This window comes from Lepus europaeus, chromosome 12 (genome assembly GCF_033115175.1).
Source record: "Lepus europaeus isolate LE1 chromosome 12, mLepTim1.pri, whole genome shotgun sequence".
Classification (NCBI taxonomy): Eukaryota; Metazoa; Chordata; class Mammalia; order Lagomorpha; family Leporidae; genus Lepus; species Lepus europaeus.
Genome location: NC_084838.1, coordinates 86,888,434 through 86,915,639, shown reverse-complemented (window position 1 = coordinate 86,915,639; position 27,206 = coordinate 86,888,434). Strand labels below are relative to the sequence as shown.

General features: G+C 42.4%; 1 protein-coding gene across 6 annotated transcripts in view; it reads right to left on the bottom strand.

Moving 5' to 3' along the window:
- Nucleotides 1–27,206, bottom strand: part of TLE4 (TLE family member 4, transcriptional corepressor) — a 163,318-nt gene that overhangs the window by 2,022 nt on the left and 134,090 nt on the right. For all 6 annotated transcript variants that reach the window (XM_062208457.1, XM_062208458.1, XM_062208461.1 and 3 more), the window contains 11 exons: nucleotides 19,786–19,905; nucleotides 18,844–18,897; nucleotides 18,365–18,517; nucleotides 16,704–16,836; nucleotides 16,153–16,346; nucleotides 15,622–15,698; nucleotides 4,128–4,377; nucleotides 3,111–3,358; nucleotides 1,255–1,402; nucleotides 847–997; nucleotides 404–480 (listed from right to left, as the gene is read on the bottom strand). In XM_062208457.1, the coding sequence (XP_062064441.1) occupies nucleotides 404–480; nucleotides 847–997; nucleotides 1,255–1,402; nucleotides 3,111–3,358; nucleotides 4,128–4,377; nucleotides 15,622–15,698; nucleotides 16,153–16,346; nucleotides 16,704–16,836; nucleotides 18,365–18,517; nucleotides 18,844–18,897; nucleotides 19,786–19,905 (1,605 nt within the window). The remainder of the gene's footprint in view (nucleotides 1–403; nucleotides 481–846; nucleotides 998–1,254; nucleotides 1,403–3,110; nucleotides 3,359–4,127; nucleotides 4,378–15,621; nucleotides 15,699–16,152; nucleotides 16,347–16,703; nucleotides 16,837–18,364; nucleotides 18,518–18,843; nucleotides 18,898–19,785; nucleotides 19,906–27,206) is intronic.

The following is a 27,206-nucleotide window of genomic DNA, read 5'->3' as shown; positions in this document are numbered from 1 at the left end:
TGGCTTGATTTAGGTCACGCTGCATGACAGCAGATACCACTTTATCTGTCAGAGCCTCCGTCTCCTAACAACGGCAAACAGGTACATACATTTCACCTGTCTGACACTTCAGAGGGACAGGGCACTGGAAACACTACGCTTTCTGAGACAGGGTTGTAAAAACGGTCCTAGTAAAAATAAAAAGCCTAATGTTCTCAGAGCAAACACTTAACACAAACTTGCAAGAGGGGATCCACAGCTGGAGAGAAAAATGTGCCATACTTAAGCATTGTGCAAACCATGTTCAACTACACCGGGAAGGGTTCAATGTTAACCACCCCGGAACTCATGTGCTTTATTAATCAAAGACAGTCTGGCTGAACAACCGCCATGTAGTGAGAGAGCTGAACAAGTTAAGTGTTACCTGGAATATACTGGCCCCATAAGGTGTTCTCCAGGCATTCAGAAGGTTGTCCTTTCCAGTGCTTACGAACCATTTGCCTAGGGAAGAGGGTTTTGAAAAAGGCACAGTGTTCATGTTACATCAAAGATTTGCTTTACAGAGCATCCAACAGTATACAGAAAACTCATCCCATTCCTAACAAACAAGTGTTTCTTCCCATTTCAAGAATCAGGCCCACCCTCTTGAATTTCATGAACCATTTATAGATATGTGGATAAAGTAGATTAACGCCAGAAAATCACATGGCGTGCGAGGAGCAGACACATTTAAGGTAGCAATCCAATTCTGAAGAGGGACACGTTAATAAACTAAAGGACCTGTCAGAACTTGGAGTGAGTCAACAGGAAGGTGACAGAAGGAACAGAAAGTGACCGAAAACAGACACAAGAAAATGGATTGCTTACCACAGTGGGCAAATTTGAGCGACAGCACACAGCTCTCATGCAGATGTAGCTGGTACTTGTCGGGCTTGGTGACATGCAGCACTTCCACGTTGCTGTTCTCCATCCCCACTGCGAGCCACTCTCCAGTTGGGCAATAGCCCAGAGAAAAGATCTAAAATTAAAACAGAATGGTGGTGGTGGCTACAGAGGACATACTTCCTGTAACTGTGAGCAACTCTTCTGAGGAGTAATTACGAAGGAAATCAAGGTCATTTGAATTACAGGGGAAAAAACCAAAGTCAAATGGGAGATTTCAAAGCCATCCAGAGTCAAAAGAGCCATCATGTAAGTGAACGCGTCCCTTCTTTTAGAGTGCCATGTTTCACAAAGCTGTGTTTCTGAAAATGCCACAGGCACTTGAGACCATACCTGTGAGGTGAAGTCGTGCTGCTGCAGCTGCCGCCCTTCGCGCAGGTCCCAGGACCTGACCGTGTTGTCCAAACCGCCCGTCCAGAGCTTGGTGCCATCGTTAGAAATGTCAATACAGCTGGCTCCGTCTGTGTGGCCCTGGAATTGCCTGAAAATGTCAGAACAGAGGTGAAAACATTGAAAAGTCAGTTCTGAGTTGAATTCAATTTAGAATTCCCTGGCAATCAATTTCAATGGAGGTGTTATTTTTGCATTACTGTTTGGGTTATTTTCTAATGTTTCAAATTTTTAATTATTTTCTAATTACTGAAAGCAATAGCAAAGCATATAGCGGGCCTTCTGTATCCCAAGGGTTCTACATCTACAGATTCAAGCAACTCTGGACTAAAAATGCTCAGAAAAACCAAACTGCATCTGTAATAAATAAATAAATAAATATATATATATATATACACACACACACACACACACATTTTTTTCCTTTGTCATTGTTCCCCAAACAATATGGTGTAGCAGGTATTTACCTAGCATTTACACTGTGTTAGGTGTTATAAGCAACCTAGAGATAGTTTAAAGTAAAAGGGAAAAATGTGCAGGTTACATGGCAATGCAGTATCATTTAATATAAGGGATGTGACTATGGATTTTTAGCTGAGGGGGGTTCTGGAATTAATTTCCCATGAATGTCAAGGAATGACTCTACAAGAAGACCAAAGTTTAATTAAGATGCTGAATTTCATGTACTTTTTATTTATTCTGGAATACTTAAGAATGTTTTCAAAGTACTCTTACACTAAGACATGATTAATATTATTGATGGGAAAAAATCTCCAACTGAAATAAAAAGACATACACACACCTACATCTATATGAACCAGTGAAAGATACACTCTGAGACCTATTCTTTCACTGTGATGTAGAAGACAGACAGACTGTAAGAGGCTGTGAGAAATATTCCCCTCCTACCTAGGACAGGGATGGCACAGGGCAGATGTGACCCTGCTGGGGAGCTGCCATTTGTCCAGGGGTGGTCTGCAGCATAGAAAGGCCATGCTCTGCAGGACAGCCCACAGAGGGACTCTGTGATCTACTGCCCTGCGAGTCACTCCTGGCTCAGTGTGAGGGAAGAAGGGGCTAGAAGCAGCTCCTCATAGGGGCTGTACCCAAAAGCAACAAGAGTGACAATTATTTTGTTTCTGGAATTATAGAGTTCAGTCCTTCAAACTACTTACAGATGGCCAACAAGGCCTCTTTACCCACTAGCCTTGACTTGTACCCAGACCTGACTACAACCTTCTCACACCTTCAGCTCATCCTACTTCTTGCTTGCTTAAGTGCTGACATCTGGAGACTCATCTCCAGGTTTCTCCTACCAACACTGATCCTGTACTATTTCATTTCTAAGCAGATATCCGGTTTTGCAGATCCATCACTAAAGCTGGGAATACAGATATTCTAGACCCCCTCAGGGTCAGCAGCACCCAATACAGCGCCCAGGCCCATGGTAGGTGCTAATGTTTACTGTGAGAGTACACATGTCAGATACAGATGGGACAGGAGACAGGGCCACGCACAGTGAGTCTTCTTAATGATGATCTAGTGACAGTAATGGTTTATCAGCAAGCACAGATGGCAAATTATAGCCATCTAATGAGCTCGTGAGGTCATGGGAATGTTATGTGGAGTAATTATGTCCAATCATCTTTTTTTTTAACCAGAATTGGCGATGCTTGGTATGCAATGTCAAAAAGTAAACAAACAAACAAAAAAAACTACATATACACACAGAGCACTTTGGCATAAGGTGGTAAAACTCAGCTCCTCCTCACACCTGGCAATGGATCCTGCTGACCTACCTCACTAAGGTCTGGTTGTGCAGGTCCCACACGGCGATGTTGCCGTCGCTGCAGCAGGAGAAGCAGACCTTGGAATCGGGGCTGATGGCCAGCGCGTAGCAGGCGGGGGCTGAGGACGTCAGCTCTGCCTTGATGCGTGGGGTGGGAGCCGCCAAGTCCCAAATGGACAAAGTGCTGGCTTCCCCTCCAACAATTAGGGTGCGACCATCAGGGAGCAATCTGCAGGAACGGATGTAGTTATCCCTGTTCTGCAGAGAAAAAAAACCATCAAGAGATTACTCATGAGGAAAGGAAAACAGCATTAACATGAGAGCAGAGATCCATAAAAGTATTGTGTTCCCTCCTGGTTTAATGAGCCATTTATACTTATGACAATGATAAAGTAGATTAATGCTGGAAAATTACACGAAATTAGGGAAGTACTTAAACTTGATCTACAAAATTTAGTGCTGAGATATTTAATCTTAATTAGCATCAAAATGCAAAGATCTAGACTCACTCCTACCACCACCAAATTAACCAAATGCTTGTGTCACATGCATGCCCAGATACATACGAGCACTAACACAGGACCTCTCATAGTCCTGGACAGTCCAGTCTGGCACCCTGGTGTATCTCGTTGACTTTGCTATTGTAAGGATGGATGACAATTAAGCAGCTGAGGGAGTGCTGGTGTTTGCCACATAAATAGTAACTTACTTTTCTACACCTGAAGATCCTCATACTGAGGACACTCTCACAGAAGTCACTGTGTGCTGGGCTGTTTTCCTAAACACCTTTGTCAGATAGGAAAATAAGTGGTTTGCCTTTTCCACGGGGGATAGGGTTAGTGAAAATTACTGGTGCATGCGCTACACATGAACCAGGTCACTCTGCTTCAAGCCACATCCCCAACTGAAAAGATCAACAGCCACCTGGGTCAATACTGTGTCCAGCTGCTCACACATACAGTTCTTTCAACATCCCTTCCTGTGTACTGAAGGAAGGCCCAAGTCTCGTTCATCCATGATCACTCACCAGACAGTCGAGCTGCGAGACGGGGCTCTTGTTGCCAGGGTGGCTGATGTCCCAGACCTTGACGCAGCCCTTGCCGCCCGTGTACACGTGTCTCGTGGGGTTGCTGATCGTCACGGCGCACACCACCTCCCCGTGGTTGAGGGTGTTGATCTGGCGAGCGTGTCGGGGGATCCCAGGTCCGATGAGGGCGTCGGGGGGGAAGGGGACGGGCTGCATCTGGCCGTCTGCACTAACATGGAAGGAGTATGCTCTAAGGCAGTGAGGAGGAGAAAAGATAGACAAGGGGAATGTAAAAAATGTACTTCACTGTCAAGTGTAATGAAATGAGAAAGAAAGCACTTTCAGTGCCACTTGTGATTTGCAAACAAGGCAAATTTAGTGAGTACAGTAGAAAGAACACAATTTTCAATGTCACACAGCTTGATCCATGATCAAAGCTCAGACTGGCTCCTTACTAACTGTTGTGTGACATTAGTAGTTACTTAGCCTCTCTGAACCTTAGTTCTAATTTTTAAAAAGGAGAGAATGCTATCTACATGTCACAGAGAATTAATCAAGATAACCGATGTCAACTACAGTACCAACTCTTTCAGGAGCACTTGATAACTGTATTGCCTTCTACTTTGGGTGATTCAGAGGCCTGCAGAGATTTTGCCTGATATGTAATTCACTCCAATCAAGTGCATTACTTACACAGACGCGTAAGCCAAAATTATGCTTAAAGGAGTTAAAAATTTTTCTAGGCTTAGATATCTGAATGGCAGAGGTGCCAAAGGGGGGAAAAGATAAAGCCCTATTTCAGCAACTTGATCAGACCTGACAATCCCAAGTTCTAATAAATTCAAATAAAATGAAAAACTGAAGCAGCACCCTTTGTGACAGGCCCAAAGGCCCACCTGTGAGTTTCTATCAACAGTGCCATCCTCCAGCTCCTGTCCAGGGAAAGCCCTTGGATGATGGTAGCATTCGGTTCTAAAATGCGACTTAAGCGAGAGCATCTCCCTCAATAGACTCATCCCTATTTTTAGGGTCCTAAAGTCTGGCAGGAGCTAAGTGAGGCTGCTGGAGGCAGGAGATGCCAGCAATGAATGGGAGGAAGCTAGGTCTGTCTCAGGACCATCACAGTCAATAACCCATTTTGGAAGTTATGTCAGTGTACGCTGGCATAGAGTTTAGGAATGTGTTCTGTTTATGGGAAGAAGTTTACAAGAAACATACCAAGGGAAGCACTTAGGGGCACACAAAGAACAGGAGCTTGGACCAAATGACAGAGAAGCTTTAGAGTCAAATTAAAACTTTGTGGTCCCAGAAGGCAAACATCTACAGGCCAAATTCATCAAATTCTACCCATGGCTAAGGGCCTTCATTAACTACCTCACTGTTCTCAGAAAAGATGAAGCACATGCTGCGAGTGTGGAAGGCCTGGGTACTAGAGAGTAGGCTACAGAAAGCTCTACAAGAAAGCAGCATGTTAGGGCTGGCACTGTGGCTTAGCGGGTAAAGCCGCAACCTACAGTGCCGGCATCCCATATAGGTGCTGGTTCGAGTCCCAGCTGCTCCACTTTCGATCCAGCTCTCTGCTATGGCCTGGGAAAGCAGAAGGCCCAAGTGCTAGGGCCCTGCATCCACATGGGAAACTAAAAGAATCTCCTGGCTCCTGGCCTCGAATCAGCACAGCTCCAGCCACTGCAGCCAACTGGGGAGTGAACCAGTGGATGGAAAACCTCTCTTTCTCTGCCTCTCCTTTTCTCTCTCCATGTAACTCTGACTTTCAAATAAATAAATAAATCTTTAAAAAAAAAAAAAAAAAGAAAGAAAGCAGCATGCTAGACTTGTGCTGGAGTGGGATCTGGGAAGGGACAGAAGATGTACAGGACTTGGGAGACACACTGGGATGTGTGACTTGAGAGGGAAATGCTGATGACTATAGGGCTTGGCACACCACATTAGCTGGTGAAGATCACAGGGAAGCACAAGACTCAAGGTACACACTGGGAGGTAACAGATTTGGTTTTCTTGAATTTGAGGACACCTGGAAATCCAAACAGTTATGATTCAGGAGAAATGTCGGGTTAGAAATATCAATGCTTGGTCATCCACAAAAAGTGACAGAAGATACAGAATAAGAAAGAATTATATGGGAGAATACTGGAACAGATCATGTGGTGAAACGTGTTTAAGAGAATGCTTATACTTGTGGCCGGCGCTGTGGCTCAGCAGGTTAACGCCATGACCTGAAGCGCCAGCATCCCATATGGGCGCCAGTTCGAGTCCCGGCTGCTCCTCTTCTGATCCAGCTCTCTGCTATGGCCTAGGAAAGCAGTGGAAGATGGCCCAAGTCCTTGAGCCCCTGCACCTGTGTGGGAGACCTGGAGGAAGCTCCTGCTCCTGGCTTTGGATCGGTGCAGTTCCAGCCGTTGCAGCCAACTGGGGAGTGAACCATCGGATGGAAGACCTCTCTCTCTCTGCCTCTCCTCTCTCTGTATAACTCGGACTTTCAAATAAATAAATAAATTTTTTTTTTTTTTTAAAGAGAGAGAATGCTTATACTTAAGGAATCTCCAGCATGAGCAGTCACAGAAGTAGATAAATTGTGGACACATTTACTAGTGAGATCCTCACATAAATAACCTTCAAACTGTCAGATGGGGGCCAGCGTTGTGGCACAACAGATTAGGCCGCCGCCTGTGGTGCCTGCATCATACTGAAGTGCTGGTTTTAGTTCCAGCTGCTCTGTCCAATCTGGCTTCCTGCTAATGCATCCTGAGAGGTAGCAGATGATGCCAGTTCTTTGGCCCCTGTTACCCATGTGGGAGACGCAGATGTAACTTGTGGCCCCTGGCTTTGGCGGGTCCCAGCCCTGGCTGTTGCAGGTATTTGGGAAATGAACCAGTATTTGGAAGATAGCTCTCTCGCGCTCTTGCTCTTTTTCTGCCTATCAAGTAAATGAAAATCAACAGACAATTAAAACAAAAGTCAGAGGGCCAATACCAGGAATCATGGAAGTTCCATGGTACTTGGAATTCCAGTGTGATGAGGAATGCAGCAAATATGAAGAGCAGAGCGAGATAGCATGCTTATTACCCCACTCATCAGCAAATGTTTTTTAGTTGCTTCATACAGAACAGGTACTCTGCAGTTCTGGGGACTCAGAGGTGAAGAAGATAAAGTCTCTATCCTTATACTAGCCTCCATCCTAGAAGGGGCAAATGGGTTATATAAAACAGATATATAGGCAATTTCAGACAGCAGTATACCCTGTTACACACACACACACACATCAGAGAAAGTAAGGGTGCACAGAGTAGTGGTCAGGGACCTCTTTTGGAGGAGACAGCATATGAGCTGAGACCTGGGAAGGCCACAAGCCTTGTAGGTTTCCAGCAGGGAGAGTGCCAAGTAGAGCGAACAGCAAATGTGAAGGCCTTGAAGCAGAACTAAGCTGGAAGGCCAGAATGCAGTCAGTGGACAGTGACAGGGTATCGGGCTGCAGGGAGAGACAGGGGCCATATTAATATGGGGTTGATGTGATGAGGAGTGTGGGGTGTTATTCTGAGTAGAATGGGAAGTCACTGGAGACTTGGATAAGGGAGTGAAATGATTCAGTTAACATTTTCAAATGATCATTCTGGTTGTTTGGTGAAGAATAGATTGCAGGTGGCAAAATCAAGGATAACTAGGAGTAGGCGTTTAGTATAGCAGTTAAGACACTTCTTGGGATGTCCACATCCCTTATCAGAGTGCCTGGGTGTAAGTCCTTGCTCTACTTCCAATACAATACAGCTTCCTGGGAGGCAGCACCTGATGGTTCAAGTACTTGAGTTCCTGGCACACATGGGGGACCGCGGTGGATTTTTAAGCTCCTGGCTTCTGCCTGGCTTGCCCCAGCTGTTGCAGGCATTTGGGGAGTGATTCACTAGATGGAAGATGTGTCTGTATTTCTCTCTCTCTCTGGATCTCTGCAGATCTGCTTTTCAAACATAAATAAATGAATAACTGAATGAATGAATCAATCAATGAATAAAGACAACTAGTTGTGATTATTGCAGCAATCTAGGCTGGCTAGGGCTTGGGCGATAGAAAGTTTTGAGAACAAGATTTGTAATTCCAAGAGTCTTTGACTAGGTGAGACCGCACTGGATGGGATGCTTGAATTTTGGAGGTGATAATTAGGGATGATAACAAGCTCTTCTTTGTGAGCTCGTTAACTATACAGGTATATTGGAGTACAGGTAACTAAAGCTGACTAGGACATAAGTTTACTAGAGATGAAGTAGTAGAAGGAGCAACATGAGGTTACTTGGAGGCTGTTCTTGTAGATGCCAAAGTCACCCAGGCTGACAGCAGGTTCCAAGCAGAAGACTCTAAGCTGTGTGCCGAGTCTTTAGTAAGTTAGGGAAAAACTCCAACAAGGTGGAAGACAGGGTAAAGTGGCATAAGCCTGAAAGGAGCAGGACTTACACAAAAAGGCACAGAAATTTGCTTCTGGAAGAACCTGAGAGGGGTTGGGAATGAGGGGCAACCAAAGCCTTTATTAACCCCAACACTGGCCCTGAGAATAGTGGGGTTTGGAAAAACTGAAAGCTCACTCCCCTGGTGAAGGTGTGGCCTTAGGAGACAGCCAGGTGTCAGCTCAGGCAAGGAGGGGAAGGCAGAAATGCTTGTAAAGAAAGCCCGAGAGTCTAAGGAATGACAACTGAGAAAGGAACTAATTGATTTAGCAATTAAGGGGTCATGAAGACTACGTTTTAAGGGAAGGGAAAGAAAGGTTATTTCAAGTTCAGATGGTGTTATACATTCTTAATAGTAATTTATTTGAGAAGACATTCCTTCTCCCCTCTAGAATCACTAAACGGTTTTTAAAGAGCCTTGAGAATTGGGGCCAGCACTGTGGCATAGAAGGTTAAGCCTCTGCTTGCAGTGCCAGCATCCTATATGGGCACTAGTTCAAGTCCTGGCTGCTCCACTTCTGATCCAGCTTCCTGCTAATGCACCTGGGAAAGCAGCGGAAGATGGCCCAAGTACTTGGTACCCTGCACTCATGCAGGAGACCCAGATAAAGCTCCTGGCTTCATTCAGATAGGCCCAGCTCTGGACACTGTGGCCATTTGGGGAGTGAATCAGTGGATGGAAGAGCTCTTTCTCTCTCTTTAAACAAAGCAAAGCTGAAATGTTATACAATAAAAAGTTATAAGATAAAGCAAATCATTATTGACATGAGTGGATGATCATGAATGAAAAGTGCTTTTCTTTTCCTTCCCCAAGGCTTGGCCACATTATTTAGAAAGCACAGTAAAATAAAATGAGAAGATTCAAAATAATGAATTCGGTAGAGGGTGTGCTCTCTCCTTCTCTCTCTGTATTTTTGCCTTTCAAATAAATAAATCTTAAAAAAAAAAAAAAAGCCTTAAGAATTTAAATAGTTAAGAAACCAAGCACACACTTTCCTCTAAGGTTTTCAACTGGACATTTTTCAACTTAACCACAACTATGAGCACCTACTATGTTCTCAGAATTTCCTTTAAGGGGTACAGATGTATTCCAAGAGCTCATTTGTGTCAAGGATGAAAAGTAGCCCTCAGCTTGCTACTTGTATATGTAAGACAGTCAGGAATGAAAAGCAATAAAATTCTGGTAGATACTGGATTTCAAACAAACTCTTTGATATATAACTAGTAGAGAACTGGAGTGGTAAAGAAAGTCAACATTTCTAGGAATCAGAGAAAACACAGGCTTGAAGGACTATTCTCTATCCAAGTAAATGCATCAACATGTCTTTTTTTTTCCCCCCATAATTAAGTCCCCTTGCAGAACCTTTTTCCTATTAGTTTCTAGATTCATTTTCTTTGTTTTACTTGAGAGGTAGAGTTAGAGAGAGGGAGAGAGAGAAAGAGAGAGATTGAGATCTTCCATCCAGTGGTTCACTCCGCAAATGGTCGCAACGGCTGGAGCTGGGCTGATGCAAAGCCAGGAGCCTCTTCTGGATCTCCCATGTGGATGCAGAGGCCAAGCACTTGGGTCATCTTCCACTGCTTTCCCAGGCCATAGCAGAGATCTGGATTGGAAGAGGAGCCACTGGGACTACAAATGGCGCCCATATGGGATGCTGGCCCTACAGGCGGAGGCTTAGCCCAGTACGCCACAGCACTGGCCCTGCATTTACATGTCATAAGTATGCCCTATCCACATATTGACACAAACATCATGCTAAGGATACACTATCAGGTGAGGCACCTGGCCTTGCCCATAAGTAGCTTATAATTTAGGAACAATGATGAAAAAGTACAAAAGTGGTTCTACTCTGATAGGAAATATGATTCTGGAAGGTGGTTTTAAAAGACATAATAAAGGTTATGTTTTATTAGAGATATGGTAATAGAGATGGAATTGAAAGAATGGAAGGATTTCAGAGGAAGATAGGGGAGGAATGGCAGAAGGCAAGGGCTCACAAAGGAAGGGGTGAAATGAGCCAGGAAGTTCCTGGATTAGTTTTAACCAGGAATTCTCTATTCAACAATGACCCCAAAGTATTAGTTGGAGGGCTCAACTAGAAAAGAGTTTGATAAAATATAGCACACATGTCTCAATATCACACTAAAAAAGGGAGACAGAATTTACTGAAGAGGTTTTTGGAAGACAGAAGGTATTATTTTCCTGGAGTGAAAACATTCACTAAATAGACAGAAGCATAATGGACAGGAGGAATAAAAAATTAAATTATCTGGATAATCTAGATGAGAGATACAGGGAGACCCAAACTAAGCAAGGTAAAGGATGAAAAGCTAGAACTAACAGGACATACAATTCTGTAGGTCTTAACTCACAAGCTGAGGAGGGAGCCAATAACAACTGAGTTTTGAGCTGGAAACTAGAAACAGGTTACTGGAGCTGATATTGTGGCACAGCAGGTTAAGCCATCGCCAGCAATGCTGGCATGTCAAATGAACACTGGTTCGAGTTCTGGCTGCTCCACTTCCAATCCAGCTCCCTGCTAATGATCCTGGGGAAGCAGCAGCAGATGATCCATGTGCTTGGGTCCTCGGCACCCACGTGGGAAACTTGGACGGAGTTCCAGGTTCCTGGCTGTGGCCTGGCCCAGCCCTGGCTGTTATGGCCATTTGGGGAGTTTTCCAGTGATGGAAGAGCTCTAAATAAATAAATAAATCTTAAACACAAAACAAGCTACTACTAGCAGTTATGAAAAAAGTGAGCGAACTGGGAGAAAGTCCTACTATGCAAGAGTACTGTCTGAATATAATGAACTTAAGCTGTAAGTAATATTCAAGAAGCCAGCTGAGATGTCCAACAAATAATTAGAAATACGGTGCTGGTTAGAGAAGGTGCAGGGAGTCAGAGAAATGAGGGTGACTTGTGTGGCTCTCACACGGGCACACACAAAGTAGGGGAAATGACAAGAGTGAAGACTGGGTCTCTAACAGACATGCTGAAGAGAGCAGAAGACAGTTGAAGAAAGTGTTAAGTTTAAACTGTTTGACAGATTTTTATTTCAAACTATCCAGGCACCTGCAATTCACTGGTTTAACGTGTGTCATTTTATTTAACCATCATCTTTTGATAACGACCGAACATATTTAAAGAAGATCTTTGGCCTTCTCACCTCCACCTCATTTCTCCTTTCTATAGATACCTGGTTCTGTTATGTTGGGTTCATCTCTGGTGCTTTGAAATACTTTCCCTAAGTCTTTTAACGTCTCACAAAAAGGGACTAAACCTTGAATTCACAATTAAAGGTCTATTATACTTTTTGAGGTATGACTGAAAATTAGGTATGGCTGACCTCCAGGTTAGTCAGTTGAAGGTTTTTATGTAAAATAGGTCCCATCTTGAAAATCTTACTTTACGAAACCAAACAAAAGCACCAACACAGAGAGAATGCTGTACTGTGAGCAGCCTGCTACCCATAAACCTTAGTTGTTTTGTTTTTGCTTGCACATGTCCTATTCCATAATATGGTTTTAATCAGTTATAGACCATTCACTGAAGTCTCACTTAAATAGCAGGTGGAGAAAGTCCACTTTTAGCTGATGCTAAAATTAAACTATGTCATTCAAATTACATATATTGAGAGGAAGCCTTGCAAATTCACCCCAATAGCTGAGGGCACCCAGTGTGAATTATCAAATAAATGCAACTTTATTCAATTTACAACAAAAATTTCATTATAATTTTTGATGGTATCTAGCAATTCATTTTGTAAAAATAATCAGGACCAAGATGCCCCATTATAATGAGCCTTTCTGGAGAAAGGCAGTTACTTTGCGAATTTGTGTAGCAGGAGAAGCCTTAGCTGATTTGTTAAGTTTTATGTTCTAGCCTACTTCAAAAGGCTTTCTGTTGAAAAATATGCAAAAGGCAGACTTTCATAATTCTCTATCTTAGATCTAGAGAGCTAATTGCTATAATCATTTTTTGTTGTAAAAGTCTATCATAAAAATATACCACTTCTATATGCATAAATAAATGTGACTATTTTGTCTTGATCCCCTGTTATATAACGACATACCAATGACAGAAAACAAGGAAGCCAGCTGACTCAATACAGTCTTAATCGTTTTTGCCCCTTACAACACACTGTATCTTCTACCGTGTAACTACTTGAAAACTGGTAGTTCCCTAGGCCAAAGCTGAAAGGGAAACAACACTGGAGGTAACTGAATAGTCACCAAGCATACATGGTGCTGAATACAGAGTGTATTAATGGGATGTTCACCCTCACACCCTTCTTGTTGAGATGTCATGCCAGGTACAGATGAGCCAAATAAAGCTCATCAAGGTAAGACATTGGGTAAAATTCACTCTTCCTTGTGGTCATTTAGGAGAGTCAAAACCAAACTTGAGTTTGTCACAACACAGAGTCCACAACAACACAGGATCCATACTGTCTCAGCACAGCACATGCTTTTTGGTTTTCCTAATGAAGTGTCATTTGTGAAACATAGTAGGTGTGTCTGCATTATTCCCAGGCACAAAAATGCTCATTAGTTGGCCCAAAAGGAGCTTAAAAATTTTGTATGCCAAGGGCCAAGTCTATAAAAAGGAAGAGAGCCTCACTCAAGGCTTAGGATCACAAGTTAGATCAGCTGTGATTCTGCAATGCTTCAGCTTGCCCAACTCTAATGCCTTGCCTGGCACTGCTTCTTTGGACACATCCAACACATTTATACCCATAGTAACCTGTAGGTAGCAGGTGAGACAAGATGCCTCACCTCATCCACTCACTTTCTTGGTTATACTCTCACTGTAGTTGAAACTGTGTAAGTGGTAACTACATAGCACAGGAGAAAAGGGCAGAACACATTCCCTAAAGGAGCTCCTCTATTTCCCCCAGAAGTTCTTATAAATCCTACAGGTATTTGAACTACTATTTGATTAATCCCATGACCTTGTTATTTAGTCACTGCTTGAAATAGACCAAACTTTCACCTTCAAATATATCAGAGTTCTTAGTCAACAAGACTTGTCAGTCAGTCAACAACTATTTGCAGAACACACACAGGTACACAGAATTTTATGGTAATTGATATTTATACCTTCGACTCTCAAGCAACTCAGTCTAATTTGCCTTGTCTCCCTTATTAATCAAATATTTACTGAGCAACTTGGCTCTGGCACAGGCATTGTTTGATGAAGGAGGAAGTTTAGGGTTGGGTCTGTAGAGAAGTTAATAAGAGAAGGAAGAACCGAGAATCTGATTTATCAGATGGAAAGTGAACAAAGGGCCAAGGTCAGCTTGTTCAACAACATCAAGGGGGCAGGTTACATGGAGAGAAAAGAGAAACAGAGGAAACACCAGGGTGACAACTAAATGCCCGAGTATGTAGTAATAAACTGTAGAATAAACAAGCAGTGAGAGGTCACAGAAGGAAGACATCAGCACTTGTTCATTCACTCACTGAACAAATTTATATTCTAAGCACCAACTGTGAACTGAGTATAATTCTAGGTGCTGGAGTCATTTCTATAACTAAATAGCAGAAAGTTCCGCTCTGCTCTCATCAAACTTATATTCAAGTGGTGAGAGGCAGACAATGGCTATAAACAGGCATTTAAAAAGTAGAATAGAAGAGAATAATAGGGAAAAAGGGAGAGGGCATGATATTTTAAGACAAAATTATCAGGACAGAATGCTCGGTTAAGATGATATCTTAGGGCTGGCACTGTGGCATAGCAGGTAAAGCAGCTGCCTGTGGTGCCAGCATCCCATATGGCATCAGTTCAAGTCCCGGCTGCTCCACTTCTGATCCAGCTCTCTCTGTTATGACTTGGGAAAGCAGTAGAAGATGGTCCAAGTCCTTGGGCCCCAGCACCCATGTGGGAGACCCAGAAGAAGCTCCTGGCTCCTTGCTTTGGATCAGCGCAGCTCCATCCATTGCGGTCAATTGGGGAGTGAACCATTGGATGGATGATCTCTTTCTCTCTGACTCTCCTTCTCTCTTTGTGTAACTCTTTCAAATAAACAAATGAATCTTTAAAACAATAAAAAGATGATATCTGAGCAGAGACATGAAATGTGACAGTAAGGCACAGAAAATGTGTTGCAGGAGGGTTCAGGAAGCACAAATGCCCTGGGGCAGACAAACCATTAGGGAAGCCTTTGGGAGAATGAGACTTTTATCTGCTATTGAGGGTCAAGTTTGGATAGCATCAGAGACTACACAGTTGGCCCGTGCATGATGTACATAACGACAGAGAGGATGCCAACAGAAAAAGTTAAGACAATAAACAAAATCGTGTGACTAACAAGGCAAGGAGGGTTGGCAGAGGATGCATCCTACGAGAAAGGAGAAGAAAAGCTGGCTGGGTGTTGAAGGAAGAGTCAGTGCTACTCTTCAGTGAAGTCTTCACGTCTGGGAAGAGCAAGCCAATTAGCACAAAGAAGTGTGCTTAGGTAGCAATAAAAAGGTACACTGGATGGAATGAGAGATGTGGGGAATGAGATATGGTGAGAGAGTGGACTGTACATGAAGAGGCTGGAACAACCAGTGTGTTTTGTCTTTCATAACTCAAAGCTTTGAGTTGTGAACACAGACTCCAAATGCCCAGCTCACTATATAAGAAGGCAGTTGAATAAGGTACCTTTCCTGAAAGCAGAACTAAGCCCAAGATCGTCCTTATTTCTTCCAGCTTTGAAGTTTGGCAAGTCTTTCTCCTACATGTTCAAATTTTGAGCATCCAAGTTTGCACATAATAATCAGCCTTTTTGAACAAAGAATTGCCTTGAAATCAGCAACAGACATGGAGAAGACCTGACTGCCAGAGATGCTTCTATAACTTGCATTTCCATATTAAAGCTTGAGATTTTAAACTGAACACACAAAACTCTACCTCATTACCTCTTTTCTTATGCTAAGAGAAAATGAAAAATACTTTGCAAGAAAAAAAAATGCAAGTCTAACACCATCTAGCAATGCTCAAAGTCTACAGGGCCAGCAGGTTTGGCACAGGATGAGTACAAAGACATAAAGGTACTCACGGTTTTCCTCCTGGAATGCCTGTCAGGTTTGGAGGTATTGCTGGCACACGCATGTGATGATGTGGATCAAATCCCACCTAGAATTTTTCCCAAGCAAAACAACAAAACCACAGTTAGATAAGTTGTTTTATTTTACACAGTATCTTTTTTTTAAAACCCGTGGGAATATATCCTTTGACAGTAATATTTTAGAGTTATATTCAGAAGGATTTATTGTTCACTGATAAAATGTTTAGGATTTCATAGTAATATGCCTGGAGATAGAACACATGTGAAAGCTCATGATAGGAACAAAGGTTTCATTACACTAAAGGTCTCATGATACTCTGTCATCTAACTTTGTAGGTTTAAAGCATCCAAAACACTAATTTAAAAAAAGGTACAAAATAAAATAGGTCTCACGGTATAAATACATGTACCTTAATTTATGTGTTATCTCTCTATAAACACCCCATATTATATAAACTGCATTAAAAAAAAATGACAATGCCTTGTGCTCTGGGAAGTTCTTTGGTAACAGGGCATACGCACCACAGGTGATCGTCCATAGGCAGCAGCTGCAGCTGCAGCTGCGGCTGCTGCGCTCATCTGAGGGGAGATGTTGTGAAGTCCAGCATAGGCAGCTCCGGGGCTGGTCAGTTCTCCATTCATCCCAGCATGGGGAACAATCCCAAATGGGGTTGGATATGGACAAGGTACTGCCATTGGGGTCCTCAAGCTGGAAGCTGTGGCCCAAAATGGAAGAAGGAAAGAAAAAAAAAATTAAGAACACAGGAAATAATACTTTAGACATTCTTAAATAGGTGAAAAAAATAGAATCTATGGTTCATGTGAGCTTATTTTAATATTCTCAATAGCCATTCAAGCCTTCAGAGGGGTTTATTCATTCTCCTTAATTTTGTTAAACACCTACCATGTGCCAGACATGGTTGGTTCTAGGAGCTTGGTTTGAAGTAAGTACCTCTGCCTAATAGTCACCTGACATTGATCATTAGTACTTTTTATGTACTGCACTATTTAAATTGCTTTACATTCTTTAAAACAGAAGCACAAATACAGAAAGAAAATGTTTTCTTACTAACCCAAAGGGTCAACTCCTGGTGGTTTTCCAGGTACAGGCCTCAATCCGGGAGTGGAATTACTGCCTGGAGTAGGTGCATCAGTTCGTGGAGTGGGGGTATTGGACTTTGAAACAGGAGTGGTAGATTTTTCATTCTGACAAAAGATACGATGAAATGTACCAGCAATTAGAACATGGTTTTAGTAATTTAAAAGGTAATGAAAGGAAAAAAGAGAAAAAGGAAAGGAAGAGAGAAGTGCAAGAGGTTCTTCAGCCCGGGGCCATTACTTTCATTAATTAAAATGAACTAACAAGGAAACAAAGAGTTCCATAAGAGCACAGAAGCAATAAGGACATAAAGTTGAATTTATAAAGTAATCATTTCTAGGAAACGAGTCTTAGACAGAGGCTAGAGAAGGCTGACAAACCATGCCATCCTGACCGTGACTGGGGACTTGCTAGTGGCTTTGGTTTAAACTTGCGAGGTTTGAGTTGGGCTCCTGCTGGAGGCTGTCTGGTTAACACAGCCCATTAAAAAAGTACCATCATAGGGACCGGCGCTGTGGCACAGTGGGTTAACACCCTGGCCTAAAGCGCCGGCATCCCATATGGGCACCAGTTCAAGACCTGGCTGCTCCACTTCCAATCCGGCTCTCTGCTATGGCCTGGGAAAGCAATAGAAGATGGCCCAAGTCCTTGGGCCCCTGCACCCACGTAGGAGACCTGGAAGAAGCTCCTGGCTTCTGGCTTCAGATCAGTACATCTGCGGCCATTGAGGCCATCTGGGGAGTGAACCAGTGGATGGAAGACCTCTCTCTCTCTTCCTCTCCTCTCTCTGTGTAACTCTGACTTTCAAATAAATAAATCTTTAAAAAAAAAAAAAGTAGCATTATAGACTATCAGCATACTACAGATGCCATAAAGATGGGCAGAAGTCCATGGAAAAAGAGGTGGAAAAACTTAATCTAGCCCTCAGCCATATTCCCCAAATTTGCAGACAAATGAAGAAATTTCCTTTCCTTTAGCTGTGAATTCAAAAGGTTAGTTCAAACCCCCACCCCGCCCCCCACACACTTAATGTTAGATTACAACAAGGAAATAACTGGTGAGGAGCAAAGAAGACATTCCACACCAAAATGCAATTAACTACACACTACATGAAAAGAAGGGGTGTAGGAAGATTACTCTGATTTGTGAGCAGTTTGTTTCCGCGTTTGTGATTTGTGGTGTGAGTAAAGGTAGACTGTTGTAAATGACAGATTACTTTTTAGATAGGAAGGGAAAATTATTGCAGTCATATGTAGCTTGGTAATTCAAACAAAGCTAGCAACAAAATCGCATCCAAGCCCCAAGCTAAATTTACCATAAACCACAGGTGACAAAACCATCTCTGTAACCCCGGTGTCTATTTTTCATCTTTGCTAAGATACACGTTGCTCAACTTCCCAATATCCCTCCCATCTATCCCTGTGAAATGACTCACAAAACACCTATCTCCAGTAAGTTAGCAAATCCATTCTGCTCCAAAATACTTTGCTCAAACTTAAGTACAAAACATACACACATTTGGAAATCAAAGTCCTACAAAAATGTGAAAAATACAAAAATTAAAAAATTAAAATCAAACCCAACCATGTTGAAACAGCCAGTACTAACAAAGACAGTGGGGAGGTAGGTGCTTACAAGGCTAAGTTCTTTGGATTTGGAGGAAGGAGTACTGCTGGAAGACGCAATGGAAGCGGGGCTGATGGGGGCATCTTTCTTGAGCAGGCGTGTCTTGTCCAGGCCATTCTCTCTCGGGGAATGTGCTGGGCTCCCTCGGGGGGAAGATGGATCCTAGAAAGGAATACCATTGAAATCCAGCAATGCTGGGGTCCTTGAGTGTGGGCTTTTTTAGCCAAAAGCATTTAATAGCTTAGATATGCAAAATGTTCCAGGATGGATTCTAAGGCTCACTGAGATTACCAATAAAAATACTCAGCATGGAGACCAAAGAAAATACTATAGTATTTATAGTATTGTCATACTGGCAATAAATTTTCCATGTAAATAAAAAGTAGGTCCCTTTGGAAATTAAGAGAATATTTAGATGTGAGTTGTTTGGACACTAGTGTTTGTTAAAGCTGGGGAAGAGCAGGAAGTTGAAGTAGCCATAAACGTACCTCATTGGAAACATCAACCACCAAGTTGTCATCACTCTTCTCACCATCACTGTCCTGCATTGACAATTGAGAAGCATTATCTCCTGCCTCCAGCCAGAAACACATCTCAATTTCAGCCAGATTTACCCTAGTTAAGTCCAGAATAATTCCTCATACCTTATAAAAATGAGCTGCACCAGTGTTAAACATTTTACTATGTACTACTTTCTTTAATCCTCATGATGAAGTGATGAGGTGGGTAACAGAATCCCATTTTCCAGTTTAAAAAAGACACTAATGGCTCATTACTCCAAAGTAGAGGCAACAAACTGGCATGCCAAGGCTAAACCTAGCCTATAGGTGGGTATGGTTTGGCCTGCCAGTGGTTTTTTAAAAACTGAATAAGTAGCCACAAGAACACCTGCCTTCACACTATTCACATTCACCTAGCCCTCATCACTCCTGTGACCTCCCTAGGCACTAAAGGAAAGCCAGCCTTCACCCAGGTAGGGACAGTCTGGATGTCTCTGTAGTTTACTCTACAAAACCTGGACTATTCCTTGGCAAATGAGTTCACCTTGGCATTTTAACAATTTCTCTATGATTCTGTATTTTTCCCTTAACATCTCTAGTTAATCACAGAAAATTCAACCACCTTCCAATATATGGGGGAATGCACATACACTTACAGAAGTCATAATATAGAACAGCCAAGTCTTCTAGAAGCTGCGAGATGAGGCCTTCTATCCACTCACATATACATGTGCACACGCCTACACATGCACAGACTTCAAGCTGGCCAATCAGGGCAGAGCTATAGATGCAATAGATTGCTTTTTCTCCTAAAGGATGTGGTTTATCCTGTGTTCTCAATGTTGCTGCTAATAGTCAAAGGGTAAAACCACTGTTGATAACAAAGCAAGGCATGTCAGCCTTCCTCAAAGCAAAGATGAATGAACTTACATAACGAGCTGCAATTTCCTTTTCTTCAGTTTTCTGCTTTTTGCTCTCCGAGGAGTAGTCTGTGGAGTTTCTGTGCTTCTCAGCACCTCGGAAACTGGCTGATGGGGACACGGAGGAGCTCTGGAATTAGAAGGCGAAGCAGGGTTGAGAAATCATCATCCATTTAACCAAAGTGATTTCTCAAATCACTTAAGACTTTCTTTTCTAATTTTTAAAATTTATTTTTATATTTGAGAGGTAGAAAAACAAAATTCCCAACCCACTGGTTCATTCCTCAAATGCCTGCAATGGATGGGACTGGGCCAGGCTGAATCCAGGAGTCAGGAACTCAATCCAGCTGTCAGAACAAGAATCCAATTACTTGAGCCATCAACAATGCCTCCTAAAATCTGCATTAGCAGGAAGATGGAGTTAGGAGCCTGAGCTGAGTACTGAATCCAAATACTCCAGTGTATGTTTTAACCAGTATCTTGAGTGCTAGGCTAAATGCCCAAACCCTCCTTTTGTTCACTGGTATACACACTTGCCAAGCTGTTAAGAGGAGACAGAAGAAGAGCGGAGGAGATGACAGGAAGAGAACAGATATATAGAGGGAAAAACAATGGGAAAAAGACAAGGAGGGGAAGGAATGAGGGACGAAGAGGGAGGAGGCAGAGAGATGAACCCTATGAGTAAAGGAGTAAAAATGGTGGCAGGAGACAGCATTAATTCAAAAGTCAGAGCAAGATTGGTCTAAAACGTATGTTTACATTACACTCTTGTAGCAATGTAGAAAGTTGGGAAAGGAAGTAGACACAGGAGAAAAAGGAAGAAAGAAAAGGCAAACTTTCAGATTTCTTTTTAAGTTTGCTGGCTAACGGGAAGTCACTATTTCCAAGTTTCTAAAGAGAAACTATGAATAGAATAGAAATTAGAAGATAATAAGAAATTCTTCAATAAGAAAAAATAGTGTTTGGGAATTTGAGCAGCCAAAAGCATGCTACAAAAGCCCTAGTTGCAGAATTCTGCTAAGCTCTGCTCTAAGGGCCTGGAAGATACAGAATGGCAGGAAACACACCTGGAAAAAATGTACTTTATTAATTTTCATGAACCTGCTTTCCTCTATTTTTTTCTTCTTCAAATCTCTGTAAACCCTGGAAGCCCACTGGGGCCAGGGAGAGTAGAAAGAGGGTCATGCCTCTGGCAATGGGCTGGGGCCCATCAAGACTACTCAGGCTGCATCCCTCGCCTCTGCTTTCAGTGAGCTCTCCACTGGAGGAGTCCCACACAGAACAGAAACACTGGAGCTGAGAGATGAAGCCCAGAGAATGAATCTGCTATGGAGGCAGGGCACTTTTAGATGGTATGAGAGCTTAAAACCATGGGTGAAAAAGTAAAGAAAGCAACAATGAAAATTACAACTACCCTGCAAAATTGGCTAGTGACCGTGTTACAGACTGATCAAAGGGAAGACATAAATAAAGGTGAGGTGTGGGAGAAGGAGTCAGACCCACAGAACTGCCCTGAAGAGGGTGCCTGGTAAAGGCCTGGCATTGAAGCGCCTGTGGAGCACCAGGGCACGACTCTCAGGTGCTGTATGATCTCAGCCAGAGGTAAGAAAGGGCCGACCTTGGAGGGTAACAGAAAAAGTGTCTGGATATGAGATGTCTATACAAAGGGTCTAGGAAGAACAAACACCACCAGAGCCTTTGCCATCATCTGAATGGCATCAGAGCCATTCAGAAACTGAGGAAGGAAAGCACTCTTTATTTATAACTCAGAAAAAACTCTTTGAACTTTTGTATGTATATGTGTGTGAGTGTGTGGGTTTATTACTTTAAGTCTTTTGGTAATTATTAACATTTATAAAGACATAAAAAGTTTATGAGGGCCTTTAAATTAACTACAGGAAGCAGTGTGATATCCAGTACTTTGGGCTCTATGCTCCAGCTTGTTTCCACTGAACCACAATGACACACTTTCTTTTGTGGCACTCTACACTGCCAAAGCACATTTGAGTTTGATGGGAAAAGGAAGATGGGACCACTGAGTGACCAAAGCCAGGGCTTAGGTTTCCTAAAGTCTTCCCTGCTGTGACAGCCCCCTCTCAAGGTTTTATAAAAATACCCTGAAGATTGCACACATCAAACCTGTAACTATCCCTGATCCAACAGTCAACTTTAAGCTAAGTGGTAAAAAAAGATTACAGATATTATTCAATAAGGCAGAAGACTAAATGAAAACATTACTAGCCAAATAGTCTTTGAAAGTAGACTATTTTTCAACTTTTGTAACTCGTATCTCCACTGATTTCAAACTTCATTCCTGAGCCACAAGGCTTTGGTTCAATGCTTCTGCTTTGCTTTGACAGCACAACCCAAAGCAATCAGGTTTTATGACCATTGAAATCATGCATGCAAACTTCATCTGTGAGCTATCAGCTACCACAATTCTTGAATTCCTATCTCACAAAAAAGATGAACCACTTTTTCCTTCTTAACAAGAACAAATGGTTTCCAAAATGTGGAGTATGGCTGTTTTCCAAAGCCCTCATTCATGCCCCAACCAAGAACCTTGGCTACCATCTCCTCCATCTGCACTATCAACTTGTGTCCCCAACGTTCTGTGTTTTCACTGCCATCTTAGTCTTTTGCACTAGCTTATAGAAAAGAAATGCCCCTGCATTCAGTATCCATCTTTTGAGATTCTCCCCATCCTTAAGAAAAGGCTCTAATGTCACTTTTCAAAGCTTCCTCAGATGCTGTCAGGCAGAATTAATCCCTCATTCTTCTTTGTTCCCTTAACATTTTGTTCACCCACAGGGTAGAGCACTTTCAATAAATTTAATGCTATTTGTTTACAAGGCCACTTCCCACTTCAGGCTGTGGGTTTCCTAGGGGCATGCAGCACAGTGAGCAGCAGAGAACCGTCCAGAAATGTTCTGAACACAAATGGATGAACAGTTCCTCTGTATGCATCTCAATCTAATCCAAAACACATTTCTTTTCAGAGGGCTCAGATGAGCCATTCCATGAGAAACCATTCCCTGGAGGAAGCTGTGTGCAGTAGTGCCACATGGAATTGGGAGTCTAGAAGCTCGCTCTCTTTTTCACCTTCACCTGCCTCTAGATGTCTTAATTCTGTAATTAAATATTTCACAAAAAGAAAACTGAGTTATGTGTGTATGAGGTATCTGAACCTTTTGATTCTGACACACTCTACTGAAAGTTAATTTTCACTCTGCTGAAAAAGAAATGATGATGAAACACCTTCTAAAAAATTAACACTAATGTTAACACTTTGATGGGCATATATGTAAAATCACACAGCTTTATTTTTTATATAAAGATTTATTTTTTACTTGAAATGCAGAACTACAGAGAGAGAGAGAGAGAGAGAGAGAGAGAGAGAGAGAGAGACAGACAGACAGACAGAAGACAGAGAGAGGCAGAGACATTTGCTGGTTTACTTCCCAAATGGCCGCAACATTTAGGGTTGGGCCAGGCTGAAGCCAGGAGCTTCATCCAGGTCTCCTATGTGGGTGGCAGGGACCCAAGCACTTGGGCCATTTTCTGCTGCCTTCCCAGGAGCAATAGCAGGGAGCTGGATCAGAAGTAGAGCAACTGAGACTGGAACCAGAGTATCCATGTGGGATGCTGGTGTTGCAGGTGGCGGCTTAACCCACTATACCACAACACGGGGCCATAGTTTTAACTTTTTAATTCAGCTGTTTCTGGTTGTAAAGGCAACATTTTATTGTTGGACTTTTACTACAGAACAGAATTGTATGTTTACTATAGAAAAAAATTTCCGGGAAGAACGCTAATTATCACTAGCATTTAGAGGTTAGGCTGCACAATGGGCACTGGGGCAATCAGTGGTGCTCTAATAACATAATTGCTCTGGAATCAAATTGGACTTGGCACAGACTCTCATCAAAAATCTCAGAAGTCCATCTTCTGCTGTTGGAAGGTCACTTGGATCTCCACTGAGCATGTAAATAGGAGAAATTAAATAAATACTGAAAAAAATTCTGTATTTACTAGAAAAGGTTATTTTTATTTCTCTATAATTATTTTAAAAGCTGTTAGGGGCAGGTCCTACAGTACAGTGGGTTAAGTGGCCTGTTGGGATGACTGCATCCCATGTTGAAATGCCTGGGATCCAGTCCTGGTTACCCAGCGTTTCTGATCCAGCTTCCTGATAATGCTCTGGAAAGATACCATCAACCCACGTGGATGACCTGGATGGAGTTAACTGGCTCTGACCGGGTCTGTCCTTGGCTGTTGCAGACACTTGGGGAGTGAATCAGGACGGAAGATACCTCTGTCATTCTGCCTTTCAAATAAACTTTTTAAGAAAAAGCTCAGCTAGGTTATTTCCCCTAGCTTATGTAACAAACTTACTAGAACGCTATCATGACCCTATATAAATCGATAAATTTACAAATATTAAACATAAACCTTTTCTCATTACAGTCTGATCATGCATTCATATATGTATCAGCAAAGTTGTCATGAATAGAGATTCAGTCAGATGCAGTGTGTGATGCAAATCAAGTGAAACATCCTGAATGTGAATGCTTAGTAAATAAAACTCAGCATTTAAAAAAAAAGTAAATATATCCACTAGGGCTTTTTTAAAAGAGAGCCAATTAATTAAATTCAATTAATTAAAGAACAAGGGATAGGGACGAACAAGAACACAAGGAAAAAATAGTGAAATTTGTAAGTATTATATGGAAACACTAAATGTTTTGGCAGTAAAATACAAGCTTTAATGACAGAGATTCCTCAGGTTATCATTTCAAAATAAGAAAATTCTAGAACACAATGTAAAAGCCACACTAGACCTTCCTGAGGCTGTTGACCAAACAAGGTGGAAAACTGACATCACCAGCAGCTTGAAAGGGAGGGCCCCCACCTATACTTTTATTCCTCAGACACCTCAAGATCAAAGTTGGCCAAGTATGTGAAAGAGTTCCATAAAGTACACCCCCTCCCAAGAAAGAAGTCTTGTTATAATTACCTAATTTTAATAACAGGGAATACACATTTTAATAGCAGACAAGAGCATCTCCCTGGAGTCAGACTGCCTGGGTCTGAGTCTAGAGTTTTCTACTTAATAGCCATGTAGCCAGAGGGATGTTGCTTAGTCTGAGACTGGGATAAAAACACCCTATATGCACACACATACATACATCCATTCCGGCCAGGACACTTTGAGGACTATGAAAAATAATCCACATAAAATACAAGGCAGGGCCGGTGCCATGGCTCACTTGGTTAATCCTCTGCCTGCGGTACCAGCATCCCATATGGGTGCCAGGTTCTAGTTCTGGTTGCTCCTCTTCCAGTCCAGCTCTCTGCTGTGGCCCAGGAGTGCAGTGGAGGATGGCCCAAGTCCTTGGGCCCTGCATCCGCATGGGAGACCAGGAGGAAGCACCTGGCTCTTGGCTTCGGATCGGCGTAGTTCCGCCCATAGCGGCCATTTGGGGGATGAACCAAGGGAAGGAAGACCTTTCTTTCTGTTTATCTCTCTCACTGTCTAACTGTATCTGTCAAATAAATAAACAAATAAATAGGAAATTTAAAAAATACAAGGCAAGGTCTAAGGCACATAATCAGTACTGTCACTGCTATTACTGCAAGGAGTGGCATGCCGAGCCAGTGTGGACCTCCTATTTTAAGTCTCATAGAAGTAAGGAGTAATCTAGGCATTCCTGTAGTGCTTACCCTTAGCATTCATATTGAGATGGTCTAAGTTTTGGTTCAGTATTGCACTAAGGCAGGACTATAAATACCACTCACACAATGGACTCTCTAATTTGATTTAAATGTTTATTTGCTTTCCATTTACATAGGCACAGTGTTTTGAAGTCTCTGGCCCCTTACAAGATTACAACCAGAAGGAAGATGGCTACCTGTCAAGTGGACAACCATGATCAAGAATACTAACACTCCTTTGCTATGGTTTGTTTGTTCATCAACTATGGCCTTCAAAAACCCTATCTACTTGGTACCCAAGGGTAAATCTGTTTGCAAACAGATAAAGGGGATAAGAAGCAGAGGCTACCATGAAAATTCACCAGGATGACTCCCAAGTCCTTGTTTGCCCTTTCCTACACATGTTGTTCAGGCTTTCCTTCCCTCGAAAAACAGCACAGATGATAAATTAGTTCACTCAGTTCAGGTATTCTCAAATGTTAGCCTGAGTCTGTGAGAATTAAGGGAGAGTTTGGTGATGAGAGAGAGCAGGATGGAAAAAGTTAAGCTGGAAAAGATGGCTGTGGATCCTTTACCGACATCATAACCAGTCTGTAATCACAACTGCCTCTGAAATCCCTTAGAAAAAGCAAAAGACTAATGAGCAGAAATGAGTATTTCTGATTTTCTTGAACTCAGAAAAGCCAAGGTAATGCTGCAGATGAGCAGGGACTTGAAGTACTCTTCTATGGAAGCAGACCTGACCTCCAGGAGGATGCGCCTTATAATCAAGAAGTACCCAAAGAGCCCATTACATTCACTAGTCCTCAAAGCTTGGCACATTTCAGAAGTGCTGTGAACAAGTTGTGACACAACAGCTAACAGCCTTAATAAACCTATGCACACAGAGGTTTATTAAGGAAGAAAGAAAGAAAAAAAAAAAAAAAACAACTTTGAGAAGTAGAGAAAAGAATTATCAGCTGGCTTACTCCCCAAGTGCCCACAATGACCAGGCCGAAGTCAAGACCTGGATAGGTAATTAGGATCTTCCACATAGGTGACAGGAACCCAAGTATTTGAGCCATCACTGCTGTTTCCCAGGGTCCATTTTAATAAGAAGCTGGAGTTAGGGACTGGCATTGTGGTGTAGCAGGTAAAGCCACCATCTGCAAGAGCAGCTACCCATATGGGTGCCAGTTCATATCACGACTGTTCTACTTTTGATCCAATACCCTGCTAATGGCCTGAGAAAAGCAGCGGAAAATGGCCCAAGTGTTTTTGCCCCTGCCACCCACATGGGAGGCCCAGATGAAGCTCCTGGCTTTGGCCTGGCCCAGCCCTGGCTGTTGTGGCCATCTGGGGAATGAATCAGCAGATGGGACACCTCTCTCGGTGTGTGTGTCCCTCTCTCTCTGTAACTCTTTCAAATAAATCTTTAGGAAAAAAAAAAAAGCAGCAGTAGCAGCTAGAGTTAAGAATTGCAGCTGGGTATTGAACTCAGTTACTTGGATAAAGGACATGGGTGCCTTAACATATCTACCCCCCAGAGGCATTTCCGATTTAAATTCTATTGCTGGCATATCATAAAATGTTTCTATTCCCATGTAGAGTCTTTATAATTGATAAAACATTGTAACATATATTATCTCATTGATAAAGAAGCAACCAGGATAGAGAAAATAACCCTCAATTTGGAAAAATAGCAACACTCTGAAATGAAAATTATTTGGTAAAACA